A 24,323-nucleotide genomic window follows, 5' to 3' on the forward strand; every position below is an offset into this window, starting at 1 on the left:
TTGGATGATTGGTATCTGGGCTCGGAGCATGACTCACAACCAGAAGTGCATGAAGAGCTGGCGAAGTCAATTTCTTCCATCCTCACTACCCTCAATGGTGGGGCATGGAGGTTCCTCAGGTGGAGCGTGCGATTGCGGTGGATTTATGCCCTGGTGGAATTGTCCTAGACTCCTGTCCAGGGCCTGTAAGTTTACTTTGTCTCTAACGGCGAAGGCTTAAAGGCCAAGGCATAAAATCTGCACAAAGGTAGTCCTGAGTTGGGATTGATGCAGGAACTGCATTTGTGATCAGCTTTCGGCCAGGCAATGTCCACTATTTTGGTCAAGAGTGCCATCTCTGGCTCATCCTTGCTAAGATGCAGGACACAGACAAAGTTCACTTTCATGATGCCCTCCATCTCGCGACACTGTGACACTGTTGAGGACTTTGCCCAGCAGTTCTCGGCAGTAAAAAAGCAGACAGAGGCCATTAAACACATCCTGCCTCAGTGCAATTCCTCTGCCATCTTCAGGATGCTGAGGCCCTGCATCCGTCTGTTCGTCGCTGAGGGCATCCGCCTGCGGCTGCCACACCTGCTCCGCTGCCAATTCAGACTGAGCATATGGGCCAGCGGTGACACAATCACTCAAGCCAAAGCCCCCTCTATGAGGTGGCTGTATTCTTTTAAATAGAATCTGTTAGTGAACTGGTGTTCTTCCCAAGGGGAAGACCCACAGAGATGTGCGGTCGGATCAGTGCTTTCCTTCCTGCGAGAGATTGGAGGGCCAGCTGTCCCCTTCCACCTTGAAAGTGCATGTGGCCGCCATAATGGCACATCATGACGCAGTGGATGATAAGTCTCTAGGAAAGCATGAGCTGATCACCAGGTTCCTCAGAGGCACCAGGTGGTTTAATCCTCCTAGGGCATACCTTATTCCCTCATGGGATCTCTCTGTGGTCTTGCTGGGCCAAAAGAGAGCTCCTTTCGAGCCGCTGGAGTCAGTCGAGCTTAGGGTCCTCTCATTGAAGTCGGCGCTCCTGACCACGCTCACCTTCATCAAGAGGGTTTGGGACCTGCAGGCATTCTCTGTCAGCGAAACATGCCTTGAGTTTGGTCCGGCATACTCTTGCATGATCCTGAGATCCCGGCCGGGCTATGTGCCCAAAGTTCCCACTATCCCTTTTAGGGACCAAGCTTTGTCGTTTCTATGTCCAGTATGCGCTACGGTTGTGATGGTGAGGAAATTTTCCCACCGGTTATTTGACGTATTACTGGGATGGGGGGAGGGGTGTTCCCTCTTTTGCACCTCGCTTTTAAATCGCTAAACCTGAATAAGTGGTGCATGCTGGCTCCTTTTACACCTGTATGTCCGGGGGGAGTGGCACATGCAAATTCCACTCACCAATTTTCATGGGCCTTTACTCAAAGTATCAGAAGTTTTTGCTGCTCCCAAGTGCAACCCCTTGAGTCAGTCATCGACACCAGGTCTCGTTCCCTTTCATCAGGGAATGGAGATTACAATAGTAACCGAGAGGCTATGCTCTGTACCTCATACAAAACTATTGCATACCACAAGAGAGGACTGTTAATAGCTGCGTTTCCACTGTTGGGCCTAAAGCAGGCGTGTTAGTGTGTGCCAGGGCCAGTCGCATTTCCACTGTCACTTCCGGGGCTTGATCGTGCCTTGTTGGGGCTTCCTCGGGGCCAATGGCCAGGTTTTTTGGCCAACCGAATACCTTGGTCCAAAGCGGGCCAGTTCAGGCTTGAGGGAATGGTTACGAACAAAGGCCGAGTTTATCTGAATCTGGAGATGCCAGTGCTGCGGATGATTTCATATACCAGCTAAAATCAGCATTAAAGACTCAAAACTCACTTTCAGACAGTGTTTGAAATAACTTCTGTTTGTGATCAGATGTGGATTCTAATCACCGTATAAGGCAATATTTATATACGATGCAAAAGACTATGCACGCTATTACCATAGTAAACCTGGTAAATACAATAGGTAATCACAATTGTGTATTTATTTTATCTGTCAGTATGTCTTGTCTCTTACCAGACTGTCTGATGTCCATATTTAGCTTCGCACGTTTCATAAAATAAAGCCTCTGTTTCTCAGACTGAAAATATAACTGTTGGGACTGTCATTGGAGAGGCCGTATTTTTGGGTTTGTGTGACGTTGTTCCAGAGACGTGTTACGGGCAGGTTTTAGTGAAGTGCTGCGGAGCTTCTGGCCCGACGGTGGAAACGCAGTGTGGTTTTAGGCTCGGTGCTACAGGTCCGAGGCTATTAGCCTAGCCTGGTCCAATGAAAGCCCTGGCTCGCACTGGCCCGACAGTGGAAAAGCGGCTAATGCAACACATCATCATTTGGACTATTTTGGTACTGTTTCTTTGACTTTATTTTCGCAATAAATAAATTATTGTAATTATACTTGCCTGTTTGTTACATTTTTCTTTATACTGTATATTTTTAAGAAATTATGTTTTTTTGTTATGAAAGATTCATGAATATCTTACCTTTCAATAGCCGTAAATGCATAATAATGTGTATGTTTTAGATGTTGTTAATATATCTATGTTGTACTTTTAAGTATCTATCCAAATATACAAAAAGTACAACATTTTTGTCCCTGTAAATGTCACATACTAATACCGAAGTATAAACAATCAGACCAGACTGGATAATCATATTTGTGGGTCCTTGGCATGAAACAGTTTGAAAAGCCCACTGAACTTTAAGAGAGACTCATGAAATAAATGTACAGTATTTCAGTACAGAAGGCTTACAAAGATAACTCTAGCTCTACGGCTACCTGCCTTTAGTCCCAAATGATAAACCTTCTCTGGAATTCATTGCCTTCGGCCTCAGAGAAATATATCCATCAAATCACCTATATTCTAGAAAACCACTATCTTTTTGCTGAATTTTAGATCATTTTCACAGTTAGACATCCTGTTCCAGAGTTTTATACACTTCCCAAAGCCATCAACCAGAGGCCTTCATCTCACCTCATCCTGATAAATTTCCACCCACCAACAGACTCTGTTTTTTGGCATCTGGACCTCCTGGGAGGATTCAGGCCTGCCGTGTTCAGACATCGATTGAAAAATGTTATTCTTTCTGAGCAGAGACCATGTAAATGTCAACCAAAACTTGAAAAAGGATGACTGATCCAAGCATGAAATCATCATTATCTGCAAAGCACAGACCGATAGTCGTTGGATTAGGGAAATTCGGTGATGACAACAGAGAGGTGCTGCTGCTCTTTCCAAAACTGAGGAATTGGAACATGAGCTTAAAAGCAGCCTTTGGTTTAATATTGAAAGGCACTCAAAGAAGAAACAGTATTTTGTTAAGTCTTCACATTCTATCACAGGCCATCATTATAATTGGCTTTTCATCCATTAGCATGAAGTCAGTTTATATCTTTTATATCATAGTTTCTGTGACACCATCAACTTGCATGTAGCAACATTTCATAGGTCTGGCTTAAAAGGGTTACCTAAAGCATGAATTTACCCTTGAGTTAATTAAAATTTTATCAAATATTAATGGATAATGAATCATAAATGGATTAATGTCATTAATCCTGGGACACATAACGCGTCATGCATCATATATTAGGATCTTTTCTATAGACCACAGTGGCGCAGGCCTACCACCAGCGTGGCTTTGAATCAGATAGCGTGTTTGAGTGAAGATATTTTTGCATAAAGCCTGAAAAGATTATTCTTTACTTGTGATGTCCTTTGCACGTTTCAAATGCTATCAGTCAACATTCTGAGAGCAGCTTTGCATATGAAGCGTCTAGATGAGGCTGGGCTGAGCGGGCTGCATATGCCAGGCTGTACAGAGAGAGGATTTCAGTGCATTTCTGGCTGACTGTGGATGGCAGCTCTTGCTGCCTACTGCTTTCTTTGCTAATTGAGCAAAACGCAGTGTACGCCTTGCAGAAGTAATGCTAATGAACTTCTTAGCGATCAGAAATTTTAACACGGCTCTGTACATTTATTTACATCACAGTTAAAAGGATTTTTGAACACTTTTCCAGAGAGTGCAAGAATTTTGGATTCAGAGCAGAATGTTAGTTTTAACAAATTGTTCCTATGCATACTCTATGTAGAGATTTACTATACCTGAGGAGCTGTTTTGTTATTGCTTTTTAGCTCCCTTATTTTGGTAGAGGTGTCAGAGGCCGCTGGGAAGGCATCTAATCATTGTCCGTTTCTATCTGGGGATGAGGTCTCCTCTGGCCATCAGAGCACTAATAGCATTCAAACTCTTTTTACAATTAAACAGAAAAGTTAACATTAACCTTTTCTTATCAGCCTGACTTAACAAAAGTCAATTAAGTAGGAACTTTTTGGATGAGCAAGTCGGGACATATAATTAGATTTTCATTATACTTGTATTTTGTCTTTAGATAATTATTTAGATAATTTTTCCAAAGGTATCTAATTATGATATTAATATAATAAATTCATTTTTTATCAGTGCTCCCTGTTATATTAAATTTTAACTTTTAGTGTCATTACATAATTAAGATAAGAACTAAAAAAAAAAAGTATAATATAAGTATTTTTCCACATCACAGCGTCCTAAAATTGTAACGTGTATTTCTTTTTTGTTTTAAAACATTTACATTTAATGTAAATAACAACTAAGTAGGCCTAAAATGTGTAAACACTGTAGTTTGTGCAGTCTAGCATGTCAGTTTCTGATTCAGCCAATGACAAGAGTTTGGGGTGGTGTTTCCTGTTTGTCCAAATTTATTTATTATATTTTTCACTTTTTTTCTCACCATGAATATAGCCGTGGTAGCTGACATGGTGTTAAATTATAAACAAAATGTTTTTTTATTATTATTTTTATTATTATTATTTGTTTGGTGCAGTGATGCAGCATAACATAGTTCCTTAAATGCAACTTGAGCGCCTGTGGCCAAACCTTGTGAGGATGACCTAGACTTTTGAGAGTTACTGAGAGTGCAATCCTGCTTTGTCAACATTATGGTCTTAAGCACAGCACTAAATCACAGCTCCTCAAGGACTGTCTCCGCAATTAACTGTAACTTTCTTCGCACGAAAAGCCGCCGCCGCTAAAGTTTATCCCTAAGACATTTTAAAGTTCACTGTTGGAATATCTAAAATGGTATTTCTAATTCCCAAGCAGGCACCATGCATATTTTGCCAGCCTTTGTAGGCAGTTTCCATTTAATGAAAAAGTAATAGATGAAGCTTTATGATAGTAATATAATTTCTCAAATAATACGTCAAACTAATGTCCAAAGATTTTGTTAAACTCCATGTTTTGCTGTCTGACAGCTTTCGCACCTTTCGCCGAAGACTTATTGTTTTGTCGTGCACTGCTGGATGTTTAAGATTCTGTTCTGGTGAATTTGGACAGGATCATTTGGTAAATCACCTCATTCATAAACTCGCATTTCCCCAAATGGCTTTCATTTTCAAATATTACTTTATCGCCCAGTGGGAGTGCGCCTTGCACTATTCACCAGGCCTAATGTGAGTGATCGCTCCTATTATAAAGTGTAAAAAAAAAACTTTGATTTCAAAGCCTCATTACAGTGTTGTTTTCTATCCTATGGAGTTATAAATTTATGGGCTTTCCTTTCACTCACAGAATGGGACATTTTTGCAGTGTCATATTAGGGTCACTGTGGAACAAACAAGATTTGGAAATGTTATCAAGACTAATAACAGGTCAGAGTCTAGGCAGCAAACATTTAATAACACAGAAATGCCATTATACTTCAGATGCAAACTGGGCGCAGCGGTGCACATAGACAGTGATGTAGTGATATACGCAAAAAAAAAAATGTAACAAGCAGCATTAACAAAAAAAACAAAACAAAAACACTTTCCTCCGTTGAAGAGAAAAAAATAAATCAGTTTGCGGCAAAATGCTCACACTGGCAGCTGCTAAAAGAGCTGAGCTTGGGGTTTCTTGGCTAATGTTTCCCTTTCATCATTACACCATGTAAAGTTTTGATTCCTGTGCCACATATGCACAGTTAAGATAAGAAAATGAAAGTGCTGTTTTAGTCATATCTTTTGACACATAATACTACCATTCAATTTATTACCCCTAATCATGCACAATCCCTAAAGCAATTGATTAACCTTATGATGCCATATATATATATATATATATATATATATATATATATATATATATATATATATATATATATAATAATTATTATTTCTTACCCAGAAAAAAAAAATACAATAACTCCCTAGCTTTTTAGAGAATATTACTCTGTTTCTACAAAACAGAAGCACTTTTATATATTTTATAATTTATTATAATTATATAAAAATATTTTCTATGCTTTACATAGCATAAATCATTTCTAAGATCTATTTTATTTTATTAGATCTTTCTTCGATCTATTTAATTTTATTTCATTTTAAACAGTCACAATAGAAATTGTCACAGCAGAGCTGAAAGGATATTCTCAAATTTCCAAAGAACAATGGTAGATATTATAGTGATACTTTGTGCTTCACCACCATTAGCCATGTTGAATGTATGTTGTCACAAATAAATACAAAAAAAAAAGGGCTGTCAATTGAATGCATTAATTAGATTAATTAATTACGATAAAAAGTACTGCATTCAATTTTTTTTAACGCATTTAACGCACTTGCACCACCCCAAACCTATATAGGATATCTGACATTTCATACAGTTTATTGATGATGAATATTGATGCAGGGCAAAATGCTCCTGTTTCAGTTTTTGTCTCATATTTAGATCATATGAGTTAAGTAATATCACACGAGTAACAAGTGCAATATTACATGATTGCTGTTTTTGACCCTGACATAGTAAAATAAGAAGTTAAATAAGTTAATATTTTGTTATTTTAGACACAATACTGTCTGTTTTGTTCAATTTTGGCAATGAAAATATAAAGACAAAGCAGACTGTTCATCTCTGCGCAAAACACAGCAGTGTTTCATTTCTGAATACGCGTTTTGAACAAACCAAAGCTATTTGAATGAATCGAATGAATGAATGAACGAACGACTTCATCATTAAGACATTTACCGCCACTTACTGGCTGTTTTAGTTTCTTATTTAGGGTCTATTTTATTTAAAGAAATAATTTCATATTTCCATATTCATAACAATAAAATAAATAAAATAAAATAAAGGTATGTTTCAGCCAATAATGAAAATTCAGTCATCCTTTACTCAACCTCATGGTCTAAAAGTTCATGTGTAATAAATTCTATGTTGAATCAAATCAAATATTTCTGTCTGAAGCTACCTTTTTGTAATATCTATTTGACATTTTACACAATAATGGCTTCAAATTATCTTTTGGGGGTAATTTCTCAGACAAAATTGATGTGTGATTAATTTAATTAATCATGTAATTAATTAGATTAAAAACTTTAATCTCTTCACAGCCCTAAAAAAACATGAAGGCTGTGTCCGAAATCACGTACTCTCTTAGTAGGTACTTCTTTTGAGTGAGTACTTGTCATTATCATTATCATGTGACCTACCAGCGTCAGTTGCATCGCTTCACTGCCATCTACAAATCCTCTCCAGTGGCCTCATGGGATAATAAAGCGTCCAATGGATGCACACTTCAGAAATAGTAGGTCATCCAAGTGATTTTTGCCTTACTGTTTTATGAATTCTGCAAATTCAGACATACTCTTTTCACATTCTGTTTTTTTTTGTTGTTGTTTTTTTTTTGCCAACTATATAGTAGGGTAGTATGCATTTTCGGATGCAGCCAAAGACATATAACGAGGACAGTCATATAGAATTATGGGTATGGGTCAAAGGTCATCATCCATGTTGGCTTGGATATTACATCATACCTTGATGGGTTAAAGGTTATAGTTTTAGTAGTGGACACTGCATCAGAAGTTACTCTTTTCCTTCATGTTTTTAATTGTTGTCATAGCAGATCAAAATGTAAAACAAGACATAAATCACTTTGATGATAATGCAGAGATTATGAAGAGCTGCCATCTCTCCGCTTATCTGATGCCGAAGTGAGCCTCGGGTATCATTTGAGACTTGGGATGTCACACATTTGCTAAGACACACTTATGCCTAATGATGTGGCTAACTAAACACAGAGGGGACGCCACTCAGTATGGCAAACTGAGAAAGTATTTAAGCATCACTTTCAAGCCACATGAACACTTTATGAAGCATGATAGCTACTCTCTTCATCACATACAAGCTGCTCACCCTTTTTGCAATTATGCTAAATCCTTTTTTTTAGACTGATTTGAATAAATATTCTAGATACATGAGCATGAATCACTCCTCAGGTCATAATACCCCAAACAATTTTTATGTATAATGATACATTCATTGCATAAATCACTTCTTTATGTGATTTACACTACCCCACATGATGCACCTCAGGTGTCAGTCAGAACCCTAAAGAAAGTCTCGTCTTCATTCTGTAATCAAGCATTTGTTTTGTTTTTTAAAAGACTGTGTAAGGGTTTTGAAATTTTTCACGTTAGTAAATCTTTACTGGTCCCCGCAGTGGTCTTTCTTAATTAAGTTACTTTCACTCTTAATAGAGAAGCAGTATTGATGTAACTTTTCCTCATATTTCTCTCCTCAAAACTTTGTGAAGCACAATTTTACATCTAGATAAGCAGTTTTTTTTTTATGACTTTAAAGCACTTTGGCACTGTGCTGTGGAACTAAGAAGATGGAAAAAATACCAAAAGTTGATTACAGAGTAGGGATGAGTCAGGATGGTTGACTAGTCGCCCACGAACTAATTTCTGAATTAGTGAGGTCGACAAGGTCTATATTTTCTTTTCTGATTTTTTTGTGGCAGTACGCAACTTCTCTGAGAGGATTTTAGCATGGCGTTAGCATTGCAGACATCTTCTCTCAGAAAGTTGGTCTTTAAATTCATTCCCTTTAAAGCACTGTATCAATACACTTCTTGTAACAAGTCCACCTTTAAATGTCAAGACAATTACTATGGGGCTTGAGATCGTCTGATGTAACCAATGTTCTATTGTTTTGCAGAATCCTAACTCGCCGTTTTTATGTCGACTGACATTTTTTTGGAAGTAAATCTATATATAAATTAAATATCTGGCATTTATAGTACCATTTACCACAGGCTGTGCATTTTTTAAATGTTATTTTGTGTACACATGCAGACAGAAATCGTGAGGCTGTTGCGTCACATTTTGCACCGTGAATGTTGTGTTTTTGATGTGACATGTCAAGTTAAAAATAGTTTTGTTTTAGAAATGCATCTTGACACCTAAGATCTGTTTCATTCTGTTATGCTTCCTCAGGCTGTTTCTGAAAGCAAGACCCAAGGGGTCGAGATTGGGCTGGTTAGCATGGCCCTGTTAGGCCCTGCTGTTGGTTGTCACAGACCATCTGGTTCTTTAAAACTTCTTTCACTATTAAAGGGTTAGTTCACCCAAAAATGAAAATAATGTTTATTACTCACCCTCATGTCGTTCCACACCCCTAAGACCTTTGCTCATCTTCGGAACACAAATTAAGATATTTTTGATGAAATCTGATGGCTCAGTGAGGCCTCCATTGAGAGCAAAGCCATTCAAATTCTCAAAGTCCATAAAGGTACTAAAAACATATTTGAAACTGTTCATGTGAGTTCAGTGGTTCTATCTAAATATTATAAAGCAACAAGAATACTTCTTTTCAATAACGACTTTTCAATAATATCTATATGGGCCGATTTCAAAACACTGCTTCATGAAGCTTCTGAGCTTTATGATTCTTTTGTTTCGAATTAGTGATTTGGATCTCCAATCAAACAGCTAAACTGCTGAATTCACGTGACTTTGGCGCTCCAATTTACTGATTTGATTTGTAAAGCTCTGAAGCAGTGTTTTGAAATTGGCCCACATAGATATTGTTGAAAAGTCTTAATTTTGTTTTTTGGCGCACAAAAAGTATTTTTGTTGCCTTTATGGACCTTGAGAATTTGAATGGCTTTGCTCTCAATGTAGGCCTCAGTGAGCCATCGGATTTCATCAACAATATCTTAATTTGTGTTCGGAAGACGAATGAAGGTCTTGGGGTGTAGAACGTCATGAGGGTGAGTAATAAATGACATTACTTTAATTTTTGGGTGAACTAACCCTTTAATAGGCATTAAAAATTAGCCTTTTATTCTGTATGATATTTTACCAGGGCACTAAAAGTGTGAAATGGATTTTTTCCTACGGGTTTTTTCTTATCTTCCGCCTTTCTATGTCACAGCTTACCCTGTTTCAATTGCACTGTGAACCCATGTGAAACCCATTTGGTGGAAATGACCTAAAACCAGATAATACAGGCCTTCCCTAAAGAGATGGATCACCCAAAAAATTAAACTTTTGTCATCATTTACTGTATTTTGATTACTGGGGGGGGGGGGGGGGGGGGGGGGGGGGCATAATGGAAGTCAATAATCACCAAAACTGTTTGTTTACCATCAAAATATCTTCTTTAATGTTTCACAGATGAAAGAAAGTCATACAGGTTTAGATCGACGTGAGGATGAGTAAGATTTTTTTTTTTTTTTGAGTAAACTTAATTTAAATAGTCATCTAGTGATTTAGAAAACTCACTGAATAGTCATTTATTAAAATACTTCGTTTTGCAAATCATCGTTATGCAGTGGTATTGCTGAATTATCTCTCTTTTTTTCATAATATAAAAAATTAAATGCCGAAGCTATGAAACGGACCATAATTTCAAAATTAGGTAAAAGTTTATCAGCTATCAGAGCCAGAAATCATTGGGTTTTACAAGAGTTTAGCCATCTGTTTCAGGAAGATAGACAGTAATTTCCAATTTCTTTCCTCAGTTATGGTTTGTTTGTGGATCAGGTGCCATTGCTGTGTGAGAGTGACAGATAGATTCAGTAAGTCCGTCTCTACACCTGCATGATAATTTGATGGCCAGACTACTGTTTGTATTAGTCCGCAAAACCCGTATGTTGCCATATTAGATATTAATGAAATGTTACTCTACAGCCATTTGGGCCATTTATGAGCTGTCAGTTAAAAAATAGCACCCATTTATTTCTCCCTGGTGTTAAGACAGATTGTGAAAATTGCTCGCAAGGTGTAGGAAAAGTGGAAATGGAAATAGATGTTTCCCGCTAAACTTCCAAGACGGAGAGAACAAATCAAACCGCTCATGCTGTTCAGATGCTGTCAGCTTGCGGACCCATTTAGACGTGAGAAGGCTAATGTCCTACCGAGCACAGGTATTGTTTGGAGGAGCAGCTGTTTTGAGATCGATTGAGCAATGAGAGGCTTCAAGGCTGAAGGTTTGCCTTCACACAGAAGGTGTTTGTTTGTTTGTTTGCTATTCACCTGGCATCACCTGGATATACTGGTAAATAAAAGATAAGCTTGCCCCCGTTCTCTCTTCTTATCTAAACTCCCATATGTACGCAGCACAACCCCGGGAACCCCTTGGTCCGTTTCTGTTTTTTGAAGCCATATACTTTTGTTTCAACAGAGCAGAACTTCGACTGTGCATTTTTATATTTCATCTTCAAATTCATCCGGTTTGGCATCACCGCATGGAGTCGTCCGTTTGAGTGCTAATTTATGTGTGCCCTAAGTAGCGGTGAAAGTCACAGGGACGTGTGTCAGAGCCGCTGGCGGTAATGTTATTCCAGTCACACGGGTTTTAACTTTGCGTGGGGACTCCTCTTTAGCGCCGTGGCCACGTGCTGCTCGCTCGCAGCCCCCCACCAGGTTCAAACAGTCCCTCTCGCTCTCAGAACACCCAAGCATTCCCATCTCTCACTCTCACTGCACATTCACACACGCCTCCCTGTCAGTCCACATCAAAAACAGCAGAGAGTCTGTGTAGAGATGGCCAGGAGCCATTTCAGATGAGAGCTGACGGTTCTTTCTCACTGTTTTAGTGTCTATTTTTCATTCAAGTGATTCACATGTTTGAGTCCAAGATTGCGTCTAAACGGGTGTTGTTTTCAGGGTCCTTGAGTATGAGGTCATCATAAGTTCAGAGTAAGTAATATATTCCTCTATTTGCCTATAAGGCAGCTTTAGGAGATGGAAGTCACAGGAGATCTAACACTCTCCCCAGACTTCCCTCTTACTTATTCAAACGTATAGTCATTAGGGAATACAATATGCATTTGCAGCCTGAAGATATCTGTATTTTATGGTGGGGTTTGTTTTTTTGTTTTGATGTCAGTGTGAAGACCTAACTAGGGTTACACGATTTGGGGGGAAAATCAAATTGTGATATTTTTTTTTTTCCCCTAATAAAAATTTAAATCAATTTAAAATATGTTTTTGTTTATTTATTTTACTTCATGTTTGCTGTGCTTTTTAGGACTGTAAAATTATAATCACATTTTGTGATTATAATATCATATGACTAAAAACGGTAACACTTTACTTGAAGGGGTGTGCATAAGACTGACATGACACTTTCATAATCATGACATGACACGTGTCATGAATATGAAGGAGGTTTTATGAATGTTTATGACAACTGTCATTAAGTGTCATTCGCTCAATTATGTCATTTTTAATGCAAAGATGACATTGTTTGAGATGTCCTAGTTATGACAACTTGACATAAACCAATACATCGTAACCTGTCAGTGTCTTTGTCATGACAACTTGACATCATTTAGCTTTATCGGTTAACATTGCATTAAACTGTCATGTCGTTGGTTTTGACATGAGGCCATTATAATAGTGTCATAAATATGTATCTTGAGCTCAAGTACAGTGGTACAAATTGAACTTGTCATTAAAATGTCATTAAGTGACAGTACTCTGACAAATAATTTTATAACAGCATCATGACTATTTTTCATTTCATGTTTTTTTTTTGTTTTTGTTTTTTGTTTTTTTAAGTTTCCTCCAACAGAAGGTCAGATCATAGACAATTTCAAATTTCGTAAAAAAGATGACACTGTTATAAAATAATGGTAACACTTTATTTTAGGGTCTTTTAACTAGTTGCTTATTACTATTAGCATTCATATGGCTAAAATATTGGCTGTTTATTAGTACTTATAAAGCACATATTAATGCCTTATTCTGCATGATCTTATTCTACATTCTTAATCCTACCCAATACCTAAACCTAACAATTAACTATAATAAGCAGTAAATTAAGAGTTTATTGAAGGAAAAGTCATAGTTAATCGTTTATATATGTGTTCCCTATACTGAAGTGTTACCAAAATAATGTAATGTAATGTTAACCCATAAAGCTAAGTAGTTTTTTAAGTTTGATAATTAATCTGTTATGTCATGTTTATGACAGGTTATGATGTTTTGCTAATGTCACGTTGTCATGACAAAGACACTGACAGGTTATGATGTATTGGTTTATGTCAAGTTGTCGTAACAAAGACATCTCAAACAATGTCATCTTTGCATTAAAAATGACATAATTGAGCGAATGACATTTAATGACAGTTGTCATAAACATGCATAAAACCTCCTTCATATTCATGACACGTTTTATGTCAAGATTATGAAGGTGTCATGTCAGTCTTATGCACACCCCTTCAAGTAAAGTGTTACCCGACTTTTTCCTCAATAAACTCCTATTTTACAGTTTATTAAAAGTTAAAAAGGTAGTTGTTAAATTTAGGTATTGGGTAGGATTAAGAATGTAGAATAAGGTCATGCAAAATAAGGATTAATATGTGCTTAATAAGTTCTAATAAATAGCCAATATTCCAGTAATATGCATGCTAGTAAGCAACTAGTTAAAAACCCTAAAATAAAGTGTTACAGTGTTTTTATTATCATTATTGTCAAATAAAAATGAAAAATATTACTATTGTTACTATATTACTATTTCAAAACCTTAAACCATATTTTGTACATGACGTGACAACGTGTGAAATAGGACTTTATCATAGTCCACGTTCGAAAAGTGGAAGCTTCAAATAGTATAGAAACTTACAAGCTTCTGCTGTAGCCTGAATCAATGGATGTGCCCATAGTACAGGATTGATTTGATTTATTGATGTACAGTGCATCACAGATACTTCATCAAAACACATCAACCTGTTTATAATCATTAGTCAGGTATGATTAAACAAAGAAAAGTGTTATTGTCATGTTATTTCAATGCATTTATTTCATTATTTAAATTCCTACTGTATGTGTGTGCACAATACTTCAGAGTCCAACATATCACGTTACATAGCATTAGAGTTAGACAAGGTTATGCATTCCATAAAACATTAATTATGAGTAAAGATTAAAGAAATTAAACAATAACAATGTTTGTATTGCTTTCATGCACTTACTTTACTTTCCAAAACAATCATGTGTTTGTCATGATCACCAGTGAGAGTGCCCTATCAGCCACTAGAGGGCACTCCATCTTGGACTCTTGTTTTCACCCCTTGGACTACAATACCCATACTCACTCTTGGACTCATTATCCCACTCATTGCACTCAGCTGTTTTGTGTTTGTTATCAGTGTCTGTCTATTTAGTCTCAGTTGTTTCTGTCCTTGGTTGTGGTTTGTTGTATTTTGTTACGTGCACTTTGTTTCTCTGGCTTTTTGTATTGGACTGTTTTTGTGGAGTTTAACCTTTGCCTGTGTTCTGGATTACATGCTTGGAGTCTCCTGTAATAAACATCGCTGCACTTGGATCTTACCATCTTGTTCTTGTGTGCACCGTGACAGAACAAACCACCGCTATGCAAGGATCCAGCAGCAGGAGACTCCGGTCATCCGTGGGGGCTGAGGAGGCTCAGGCCCTTTTGGCAACTCTCCGCCAGAGGAGAATGGGAGTGCGGGCATTCGTCCAGAAGTTCTGGTCACGGGCGGAGGGGTATGGTCTCTCTGATACGGTCCTCAAAGACACAATTAATAACTGTCTGGATAAACCTCTGCCGCAGTGGGAGATGGAGCTGGTAAGGGGGTTAACTTTTGGAATTTCTCCAATTACCTGCATCTGCGTGGGAATGGGCCGCTTCGACTACCTCCAGCACCCGCTCCAGCCCGTGTGCCCGCTCCAGCCCGTGTGTCGTTTCCAAGGCCTGCTCCAGCCCATGAGTGCGTCCCAGCCCGTGAATCCGCTTCAGAGGCCTCAGAGGAGGTTGGCACTGAGTCTCCGCTTCCCACATCTAAAAGGAGGAAGAGGAGGAGGAAGGCTTCCATCCCCCAAGACCCGGAGGCCTCTCCAGAGCTCGCTCCAGTCAGTGAATCCACTCCAGAGCCCGCTTCAGTTAGTGAGTCCACTCCAGAGCCTGCTCCAGTCAGTGAGTCCGCTCCAGTCAGTGAGTCCGCTCCAGTCAAGGAGTCCGCTCCAGTCAAGGAGTCCGCTCCAGTCAAGGAGTCCGCTCCAGTCAAGGAGTCCGCTCCAGTCAGTGAGGCCGCTCCAGTCAGTGAGTCTACTACAGAGCTCGCTCCAGCCAGTGAGTCAACTACAGAGCCCGCTCCAGTCAGTGAGTCCGCTCCAGCCAGTGAGTCCCCTACAGAGCCCGCTCCAGCCAGTGAGCCCACTACAGAGCCCGCTCCAGCCAGTGAGTCCACTACAGAGCCCGCTCCAGCCTGTGAGCCCGTTCCAGCCAGTGAGTCCGCTCCAGCCAGTGAGTCCGCTCCAGCCAGTGAGTCCGCTCCAGCCAGTGAGTCCGCTCCAGCCAGTGAGTCCGCTCCAGCCAGTGAGTCCACTCCAGAGCCCGCTCCAGCCAGTGAGTCCACTCCAGAGCCCGCTCCAGCCAGTGAGTCCACTCCAGTCCCGCATGCTCTCCCTGTCAGTCCCGTGATGGCCAGGAGGTCTGTCTTCACTTTTTATATTTTGGCTGTCTTGCGTGCCTGGAGGATGCACTCAGAACAGCCCGAGCCCGCTCCAGCCAGTGAGTCCGCTCCAGAGCCCGCTCCAGCCAGTGAGTCCACTCCAGAGCCCGCTCCAGCCAGTGAGTCCGTTCCAGAGCCCGCTCCAGCCAGTGAGTCCACTCCAGAGCCCGCTCCAGTCAGTGAATCCACTCCAGAGCCCGCTTCAGTTAGTGAGTCCACTCCAGAGCCTGCTCCAGTCAGTGAGTCCGCTCCAGTCAGTGAGTCCGCTCCAGTCAGTGAGTCCGCTCCAGCCAGTGAGCCTGCTCCAGCCAGTGAGCCTGCTCCAGCCAGTGAGCCCGCTCCAGCCAGTGAGCCCGCTCCAGCCAGTGAGCCCGCTCCAGCCAGTGAGTCCGCTCCAGCCAGTGAGTCCGCTCCAGTACGGCATGCTCTCCCTATCAGTCCGGTGATGGCTAAGAGGGCTGTCCTCACGTTCTATGTTTTGGCGGTCTTGCGTGCCTGGAGGATGCTCTCAGAGCAGCCCCAGCCTGAGCACGCTGCCGTCCCAGAGCAGCCCCAGCCTGAGCACGCTGCCGTCCCAGAGCAGCCCCAGCCTGAGCACGCTGCCGTCCCAGAGCAGCCCAGCCTGAGCATGCTGCCGTCCCAGAGCAGCCCCAGCCTGAGCACGCTGCCGTCCCAGAGCAGCCCCAGCCTGAGCACGCTGCCGTCCCAGAGCAGCCCAGTCTGAGCACGTTGCCGTCCCTGAGCAGTTCCAGTCTGAACTCGTTGCCGTCCCAGAGCAGTTCCAGTCTGAGCCCGCTGCCGTCCTTGAGTCCTCCGCTCTCCCTGATACGGCCACGGAGGCCGTCATCGAGCTGTCCGCTCTCCCTGATACGGCCACGGAGGCCGTCACCGAGCTGCCCGCTCTCCCTGATATGGCCACGAAGCACCCTTGGCCAGCCCTGCCGCCGCCGTCCAAGCCTACTGCCCTGCCGCCGTCCAAGCCTACTGCCCTGCCGCCGTCCAAGCCTTCTGCCCTGCCGCCACCGCCCAGATCTTCTGTCCTGCCGCCGTCATCCAAGCCCTCTGCCCTGCCGCCGCCGCCCAGGCTTTCTGCCCTGCCGCCACTGCCCAGGCCGTCTGAACCGTTGGAACCAGCCTGGTCAGTTCCTCCAGCGCCACCCTGGCAATCAGCCAGGATTCCAGACCCTCTGGAACCAGCCTGGTCAGTTCCTCCAGCGCCACCCTGGCAATCAGCCAGGATTCCAGACCCTCTGGAACCAGCCTGGTCAGTTCCTCCAGCGCCACCCTGGCACTCAGCCAGGACTCCAGAACCACTGGAACCAGCCTGGTCAGTTCCTCCAGCACCACCCTGGCTATCAGTTGGGCACCCTGGAGCTGGCCCACCATCCCTCCCCCTGATCCTCCTCCTGTCCACCTCCCTCCTGAGTTTTTGTGTTTTTGTTTTGTCTGGTGGAGCGTCTGGTAGCCGCTCCTTTGAGGGGGGGTAATGTCATGATCACCAGTGAGAGTGCCCTATCAGCCACTAGAGGGCACTCCATCTTGGACTCTTGTTTTCACCCCTTGGACTACAATACCCATACTCACTCTTGGACTCATTATCCCACTCATTGCACTCAGCTGTTTTGTGTTTGTTATCAGTGTCTGTCTATTTAGTCTCAGTTGTTTCTGTCCTTGGTTGTGGTTTGTTGTATTTTGTTACGTGCACTTTGTTTCTCTGGCTTTTTGTATTGGACTGTTTTTGTGGAGTTTAACCTTTGCCTGTGTTCTGGATTACATGCTTGGAGTCTCCTGTAATAAACATCGCTGCACTTGGATCTTACCATCTTGTTCTTGTGTGCACCGTGACAGAGTTAAACCAAACTGAAGTCTCTCAAAAAAAAGAAATATTTTCAGCCCATAGTTGTTTGTTCAAAAATAACTGGTTTGATCATCTTAAACAAGTTAAATTCTCCTGTTTTGAGTGCAGTGATTGGTTAGTAGGGGTGTGACTCACGATATTAAAATGTGACAAAATTTCTTGTCGAGGTGAAAAGCTGTTGCCATGGTGGAGTGTGAAGGTGAAATTAGGATAGAATATGCCACCGCTATGTTTACACTACGCCTCCACTGTCGTTTTGCTTTTTATAGAAATAAAAAAACATTTAATTCATTTGGATAACGGTTGCCACCGTTCCCTATCCACAGAGTACTGCGATCGTGAAAGGGAAAGTAAATGCTCCCTGATGCATGCAGATTTCTCCCAATATGAAAGCTATCTTAAGCTGGGCTCTGTAGTTGTAACCATGTGAAATCATACAGGAGAGAAGTCAGTCAGTTGAGTTTGTGACAAAATCTTATACAGTGCTTGAGTTTTGTTGTCTTTTACTGCATATGATAATCCATACTCAGAAAGTAGAACTGAAATGACATTAATTACAAGATGATTAGTTACAACATTTCAAATGCACATACAGACTATTTTTCTAGTCATTGAGGATTTCTTAAAAATACTGTGTAAAAATCTTGTGTCTCGTCTCGTGAGCTAACCGTCTCGTCACACCCCTATTGGATAGTATTATATTGTAGACAGATTGGAGATTAATCATAATAAACATGCCGCTGCAATAAAAACAACATTAAAAAATAAAATTAGAAGAATGCATTCCAGTGATATCATTTTAACAAAACGTTATCTCTTTATTACAAAAAAATGGCATAACATCTCGTTATTACGAGAAATATATATTGTTTAAATGACACATCTCGTTATTATGATATAATTGAGTGGAAAAAATAATATGTATGTTGCAGCAATGCACCACTATAAAAGCGCACATCGCATATAGTTATTTAATTAAATCACAGCCTTTGTGGTTTGATTATCGCACTAAGCCATGTCACGGTTTTATTTTCAATTAACTGCGCAGCCCTAGACCTACAGTAACTGTGTATGTTCTCTGGTTTCAGAACCGCTTCCATTTGCAGATGATGACACGCACACCGCCTTCAGCATTGTCAGAGCTGCTGTTAATGGTGTTGCTGAAAGGAGGCTGGCAGGGCGGAGCGGCCGTTCTTTGTCCTGGAGGTGGGAACACAGGAATGCTGGAAGAGCTCGAACAGCGGGGCCACCTAGGCTTGGATGGAGCCCACTGGCACCTGTGGGAGACCCTCAACCTGTCCAGGCTTGAGGAAAATGCAAGCGAAGACAAGGTGATGGAGCTCCTCTCACAGCTCCTCAGCAGGACTCCTTCTGCTCCGGCATCTTCCGCGGTGCTTTTCGGCTCAGACCCTGAATGTACAGCCACAGTGCTGCGCAGTGCCCACCAGTTGAGTGTTGCATTGCCCCCCATGCACTGGATCATGGGATATCCGCTTAGTCTTGATTCTCTACACTCCATTGGCTCCCCCTTAGGTCTTCTGGCTTATGGGGAGGTGAATCGCAAGCCCCTGAACTTCTACATTAGGGATACCCTGCAGCTCATTGGCAGGGCTGTGTATGCGGCGACCATGGTGAGACCGGACCTGGCACTCATACAGAACATGGTCAACTGCTTTGACAAGCCCAATAAACATGAGCTACCCTCTTCTGGACAGTACCTTGCCAGGTAAACGTGTAACATTTTCCAGCTAAGTAGCTTACTAAGTAGCAAATACTATTATTGTATTTAAAGGGTTAGTTCACCCAAAAATGAAAATTCTGTCATTAATTACTCACCCTCATGTTGCTCCAAACCTGTAAGACCCCCGTTCATCTTCGAAACACAAATTAAGATATTTTTGATGAAATCAAAAGAGCTTTCTGACTCCTCCTTAGACAGCAATTTAATTACCACTGTCAAGGCCCAGAAAGGTAGTAAAGACATCGTTAAAATAGTCCATGTGACTACAGTGGTTCAACCTTAATGAAGCAATGAGAATTTTTTTTTGGTGCACAAAAAAAGACTTTATTCAACAAATCATTCTCCTACGCAATTGACATAGTGAACAGTGCAGAGTACACGTACAGTGGCATGAAAAAGTATGTGAAGCCCTTGCAGAATCTGTGAAAATGAGAATTATTTTAATAAAATAAGAGGGATAATAAAAATGCATGTTATTTTTTGTTTAGTACTGTCCTGAGTAAGATATTTTACATAAAAGATGTTTGCATTTAGTTCACAAGACAAAACAATAGCTGAATTTATTAAAATAACCCCATTCATAAGTATGTGAACCATTGATTCTCAGTACTGTGTGTGGTTACCTGATGATCCACAACTGTTTTTTTTTGTTTTGTGATGGTTGTTCATGAGTCTCTTGTTTGTCCTGAGCAGTTAAACTGAGCTCTGTTCTTCAGAAAATTCCTCCAGCTCCTGCAATCCTCCAGCTCGCGCTCGCATAGATTTAAACATATATCTATGCTGCGCTCGCGCAGCTGCATGTGGCACGAACACTCACACAAACAGCTGGGCAAAACGTGAAGATTGCGCGCACACAGAGGAACGCAGAAACTTGTTGTCAGCGCTGTCCTGTGATTTATCACTAAAATAGCTTAGAAACTTTAAAAAAAGAAAGTTATAGTATCTATTTTTTCTACTTTTGAAGGAACTATTTACAACCCACAGCTTCACAATTAATAGAGAGACGGTATGACTAACAACGAGCAGAAACCTGTAAGAAATGTTACAAACCATAGATAAAATAACTGCTGATAGTGAGCTATGATGTCAGATCACTCTTTCAACAGGAAAAAAATATCCCACCTTAATAGTCAATCATAGGCTATTTACAGTACAAACCTTGTCAGTGAACTATGAGGGCAAAAAAAAAAAAACAGAAATAAAATAATCGTTCATTAATCGTAATCGAGGTAAAATGTTCAATTAATCGAGGTTTTGATTTTAGGCCATAATCGTCCAGCCCTAATTTGAACCCTTTCCAGCAGTGGCTGTATGATTTTGAGATCTGTATTTTCATACTGAGGACGACTGAGGGACTCAAACTCAACTATTAAAAAAAGTTCAAACATTCACTGATGCTCCAGAAGGAAACACGATGCATTGAGAGTCGGGGTGTGAAAACTTTTGAACAGGATGAAGATGTCACAATTTTTCTTATTTTGTTTAAATATCATTGTTTTTCATTTAGTACTGCCCTTCGGAACCAACAGAAGATACTTGCATGTTTCCCGGCAGAAAAATTAAATACAATTTACCTTGATATTTGAATTCAAAAGTTTTCACCCCTCGGCTCTTAATGCATCGTGTTTCCTTCTGGAGCATCAGTGAATGTTTGAACCTTTTTTAATAGTTGAGTTTGAGTCCCTCAGTTGTCCTCTGTGTGAAAAGATGAATCTCAAAATCATACTGCCACTGCTGGAAAGGGTTCAAATATGCAAAAATGCTTGAAAACTGAAGAATTTGCAGGACCTGGAGGATTTTTCTGAAGAACAGAGCTCAGTTTAACTGCTCAGGACAAACAAGAGACTCATGAACAACCATCACAAAACATAAAAACCGTCGTGGATCATCAGGTAACCACACACAGTATTGAGAATCAATGGTTCACATACTTATGAATGGGGTTATTTTAATAAATTCAGCTATTGTTTTGTCTTGTGAACTAAATGCAAACATCTTTTATGTAAAATATCTTACTCAGGACAGTACTAAACAAAAACTAACATGCATTTTTTATTATCCCTCTTATTTTATTAAAATAATTCTCATTTTCACAGATTCTGCAAGGGCTTCACATACTTTTTCATGCCACTGTACACGTGAGCAGCACGACGCATGCGTGTGTTGCTGACGCAGGAGCTGGCCAATAATGAGTCAGCATTCTGACATTGAACACGAAAGCGCTGCACTGCGTTCACTACATCAACTGCATAGGAGCCTGACATTGAAGAGATTGTTAAATAAAGTAGTTATTTTTGTTTTGTTTTTGCGCACAATAAGTATCCTCGTCACTTTTTAAAATTAAGGTTGAACTACTGCTACATGGACTATTTTAACGATGTCTTTTCTACCTTTCTCAGCCTTGACAGTGGTAATTAAATTGCTGTCTATGGAGGAGTCAGAAAGCTCTCGAATTTCATCAAAAATATCTTAATTTGTGTTCCAAAAATGTCTTACGGGTGTGGAAGTGTGAGTAATTAATGACAGAATGTTTATTTTTGGGTGTACTAACCCTTTAACTACATTTTCATTTCCAAAAGTATAACAGTAGCAAAACTGTTCACAAACAGAGTAGGTAACAAGCTATTTTTCCAACAAGTAAATATGAATGCACGACAAAAGACATGGTTAATGGGGGGTACCTGTGGAAAATGTAGCCTATTAGTTATAAAGTGACATAAACAACTGCAGTGTAGGATTTAGCAATGCTACATTTCTGTTGTTTGTCACATTATAACTAATAGGCTACATTTTCCACAGGTACCCCCCATTTACCACGTTTCACATTTTTGATTAGTGTGGAATTTGCTTCTGACATGTGCAGCTTTATGAACCAATGGCCTTCAAGCCCAGTTATTCGTAATAAAACCAGAGATTTTGTTAGAGGACATTAGCGAAGGAAACAAATACCCATGGTCTTATTTATTAAAATGTATGAGTCAAGTGTCATGGGTTACACAAATATGTGCAGCCTATGCAAACTAAAATTTAAAGCACTTTTTTTGTCTCCACACGTGTTTCACATTTCTGATTAATGTGGAATCTGCATGTGACACTTGCAGACCCCTAGCCTTCAAGCTCAATTATCCATAAAGGATCTGGAAATTGTGTTAGAATCAGACATTAGTGAAGGAAACAACTATGCACAGCCTTAGTTACTGAAATGTATGTGACTCAAAGAGTCAAATATCATAGGTCACACTATTGTATGCAGCCTATGCAAACTGGAAATTAAAGCTCTGTGTCATGAAGCATCAATTTAAGGATGCAATGTGTAGAAGTACAATGAAAGAATAATGTTTTGCTGCCAAATGTCACTGCTAATAGTTTTAAAACTGGGCTCTTTTTCAAAAAACATAATTGTCATGTAATACCCCGTGTAAAGCTTTTTAATTTCATATCAACTTGAAAAATTATTTTTCAAAGTACATTATTGAAAGGATATTTTCAGAATTTGATTTTTGTCAGTAAAGTCTAGCTAACTATTTTATCATAAGTATTGATTTGTTGTAGCTTAACTGCTGTAAATTATGAGTAGCTTGTAGGTCATCCAGCTAGTTTTAAAGTACCTTCTCTAACACAAGTGTCTATCCTGTCATTATTTTAAAATCAGATTTTAATTATGATACGTAATCAGGAATTCATTTGTTATCTGATCACGCAGTGCAGTCATTTCAAGCTTTAAATTCACCTTTAGTCATTAGTGTGCATAGACATATTAAGCATGTTTTACATTAAGGAAATTATAAGGTAGTAAATACTCTCCAAGGAAAATGGCTGGATTAGTATTCCAGCCACTAGTATTAAGTTACAGGAATTTTCTGTCTCGACTGCAGTATGGTCTCATATCTTGAAGTTATTTTCCTGATGGAGCCACCAGAGACTTTAAAATGCAATTAACTGACTCGGGGGCATTTTCAATACATTTATACCTCCTTAATCAAAACCATATCCCTGTGTGCATTTACATAAATAGTCAGGTTAGCAGTTACAGAATGATGCATTCTCATCAGTGTGGAAGCCATTTGTGCCACATCCTCTTCACTCAGTGACCTCTATAAACAGGACACAAACCTTTCTGCATTCAGGTGACCAGGCTCTTTCTTCATCTTCAATGCCAGAGTCCAGTTCAATGTCAAGAGCTCACAGAGCCTCCTGTCCACCGCCTCTCAGCTTGATGCATTGTTATCATTGTGTTAGTGGGAGGCTTGTCTATTAGAACACCGAACACAAGAGATTGTAGATCTAGAAGGACCAAAATATTGACAGTTTCTCACTCAAGACAATAATCTGGGAGGAATTGTAGTTTTATATATTAATATTTTATATTGCTTTAGTACTATTTCTCACAAATAAATAAAAAGTACAATTTCTTAATGTAAAAAAGTAAAAAAAAAAAATAAAAAAAAATCTAAATGGAATCATATATTCATATTGCTTTTACTGTTATTAAAAATATTTTAATAATTATTAAAAAAAATTAAAGTTGACCATAGATATTTATAAATTTTTTTATAAAAAGGTTAAAAATCTATAATCAATGCAAATAGTTCACTGATGAAGTCAAATGTATTTAAATGAGAATGAGAAACAAATGAGAACAAAAAATCAAAGTATTATGTTAATTGTATTAATTGTGCCTCGATAAAACACTTATTATTAAGCGTGTTAAACTGGTTTTTTGTTTTGTATTATTATTGAAAAAAATATATACATATGTTTAATTGAAAATAATACAAAACACAATTTGATGTTTGCAAATCAGGATCTTTAAACCATTTACTTGTGAATATAGTGTAGTAGTAATAAAAAAAGTAAGATATATATAACTGGAAAACAAACTGTAGATTTTTTTTTGATTGTGATCTAGTCCCTGTACTGGA

The 24,323-nt window shown here is 39.9% G+C and overlaps 1 protein-coding gene across 2 annotated transcripts in view; it reads left to right on the forward strand.

The window, feature by feature from the left end:
* Positions 1 to 24,323, forward strand: part of grin3ba (glutamate receptor, ionotropic, N-methyl-D-aspartate 3Ba) — a 58,191-nt gene that overhangs the window by 12,821 nt on the left and 21,047 nt on the right. For both annotated transcript variants that reach the window (XR_007180925.1, XM_048164064.1), the window contains exon 2: positions 18,749 to 19,386. Coding sequence is in view for 1 of the 2 variants with exons in the window: in XM_048164064.1 (XP_048020021.1) it covers positions 18,749 to 19,386 (638 nt within the window). In the remaining variant the exon portion in view is untranslated. The remainder of the gene's footprint in view (positions 1 to 18,748; positions 19,387 to 24,323) is intronic.

The sequence above is a fragment of the Megalobrama amblycephala genome, linkage group LG17 (genome assembly GCF_018812025.1).
Source record: "Megalobrama amblycephala isolate DHTTF-2021 linkage group LG17, ASM1881202v1, whole genome shotgun sequence".
NCBI classification, from domain to species: Eukaryota; Metazoa; Chordata; class Actinopteri; order Cypriniformes; family Xenocyprididae; genus Megalobrama; species Megalobrama amblycephala.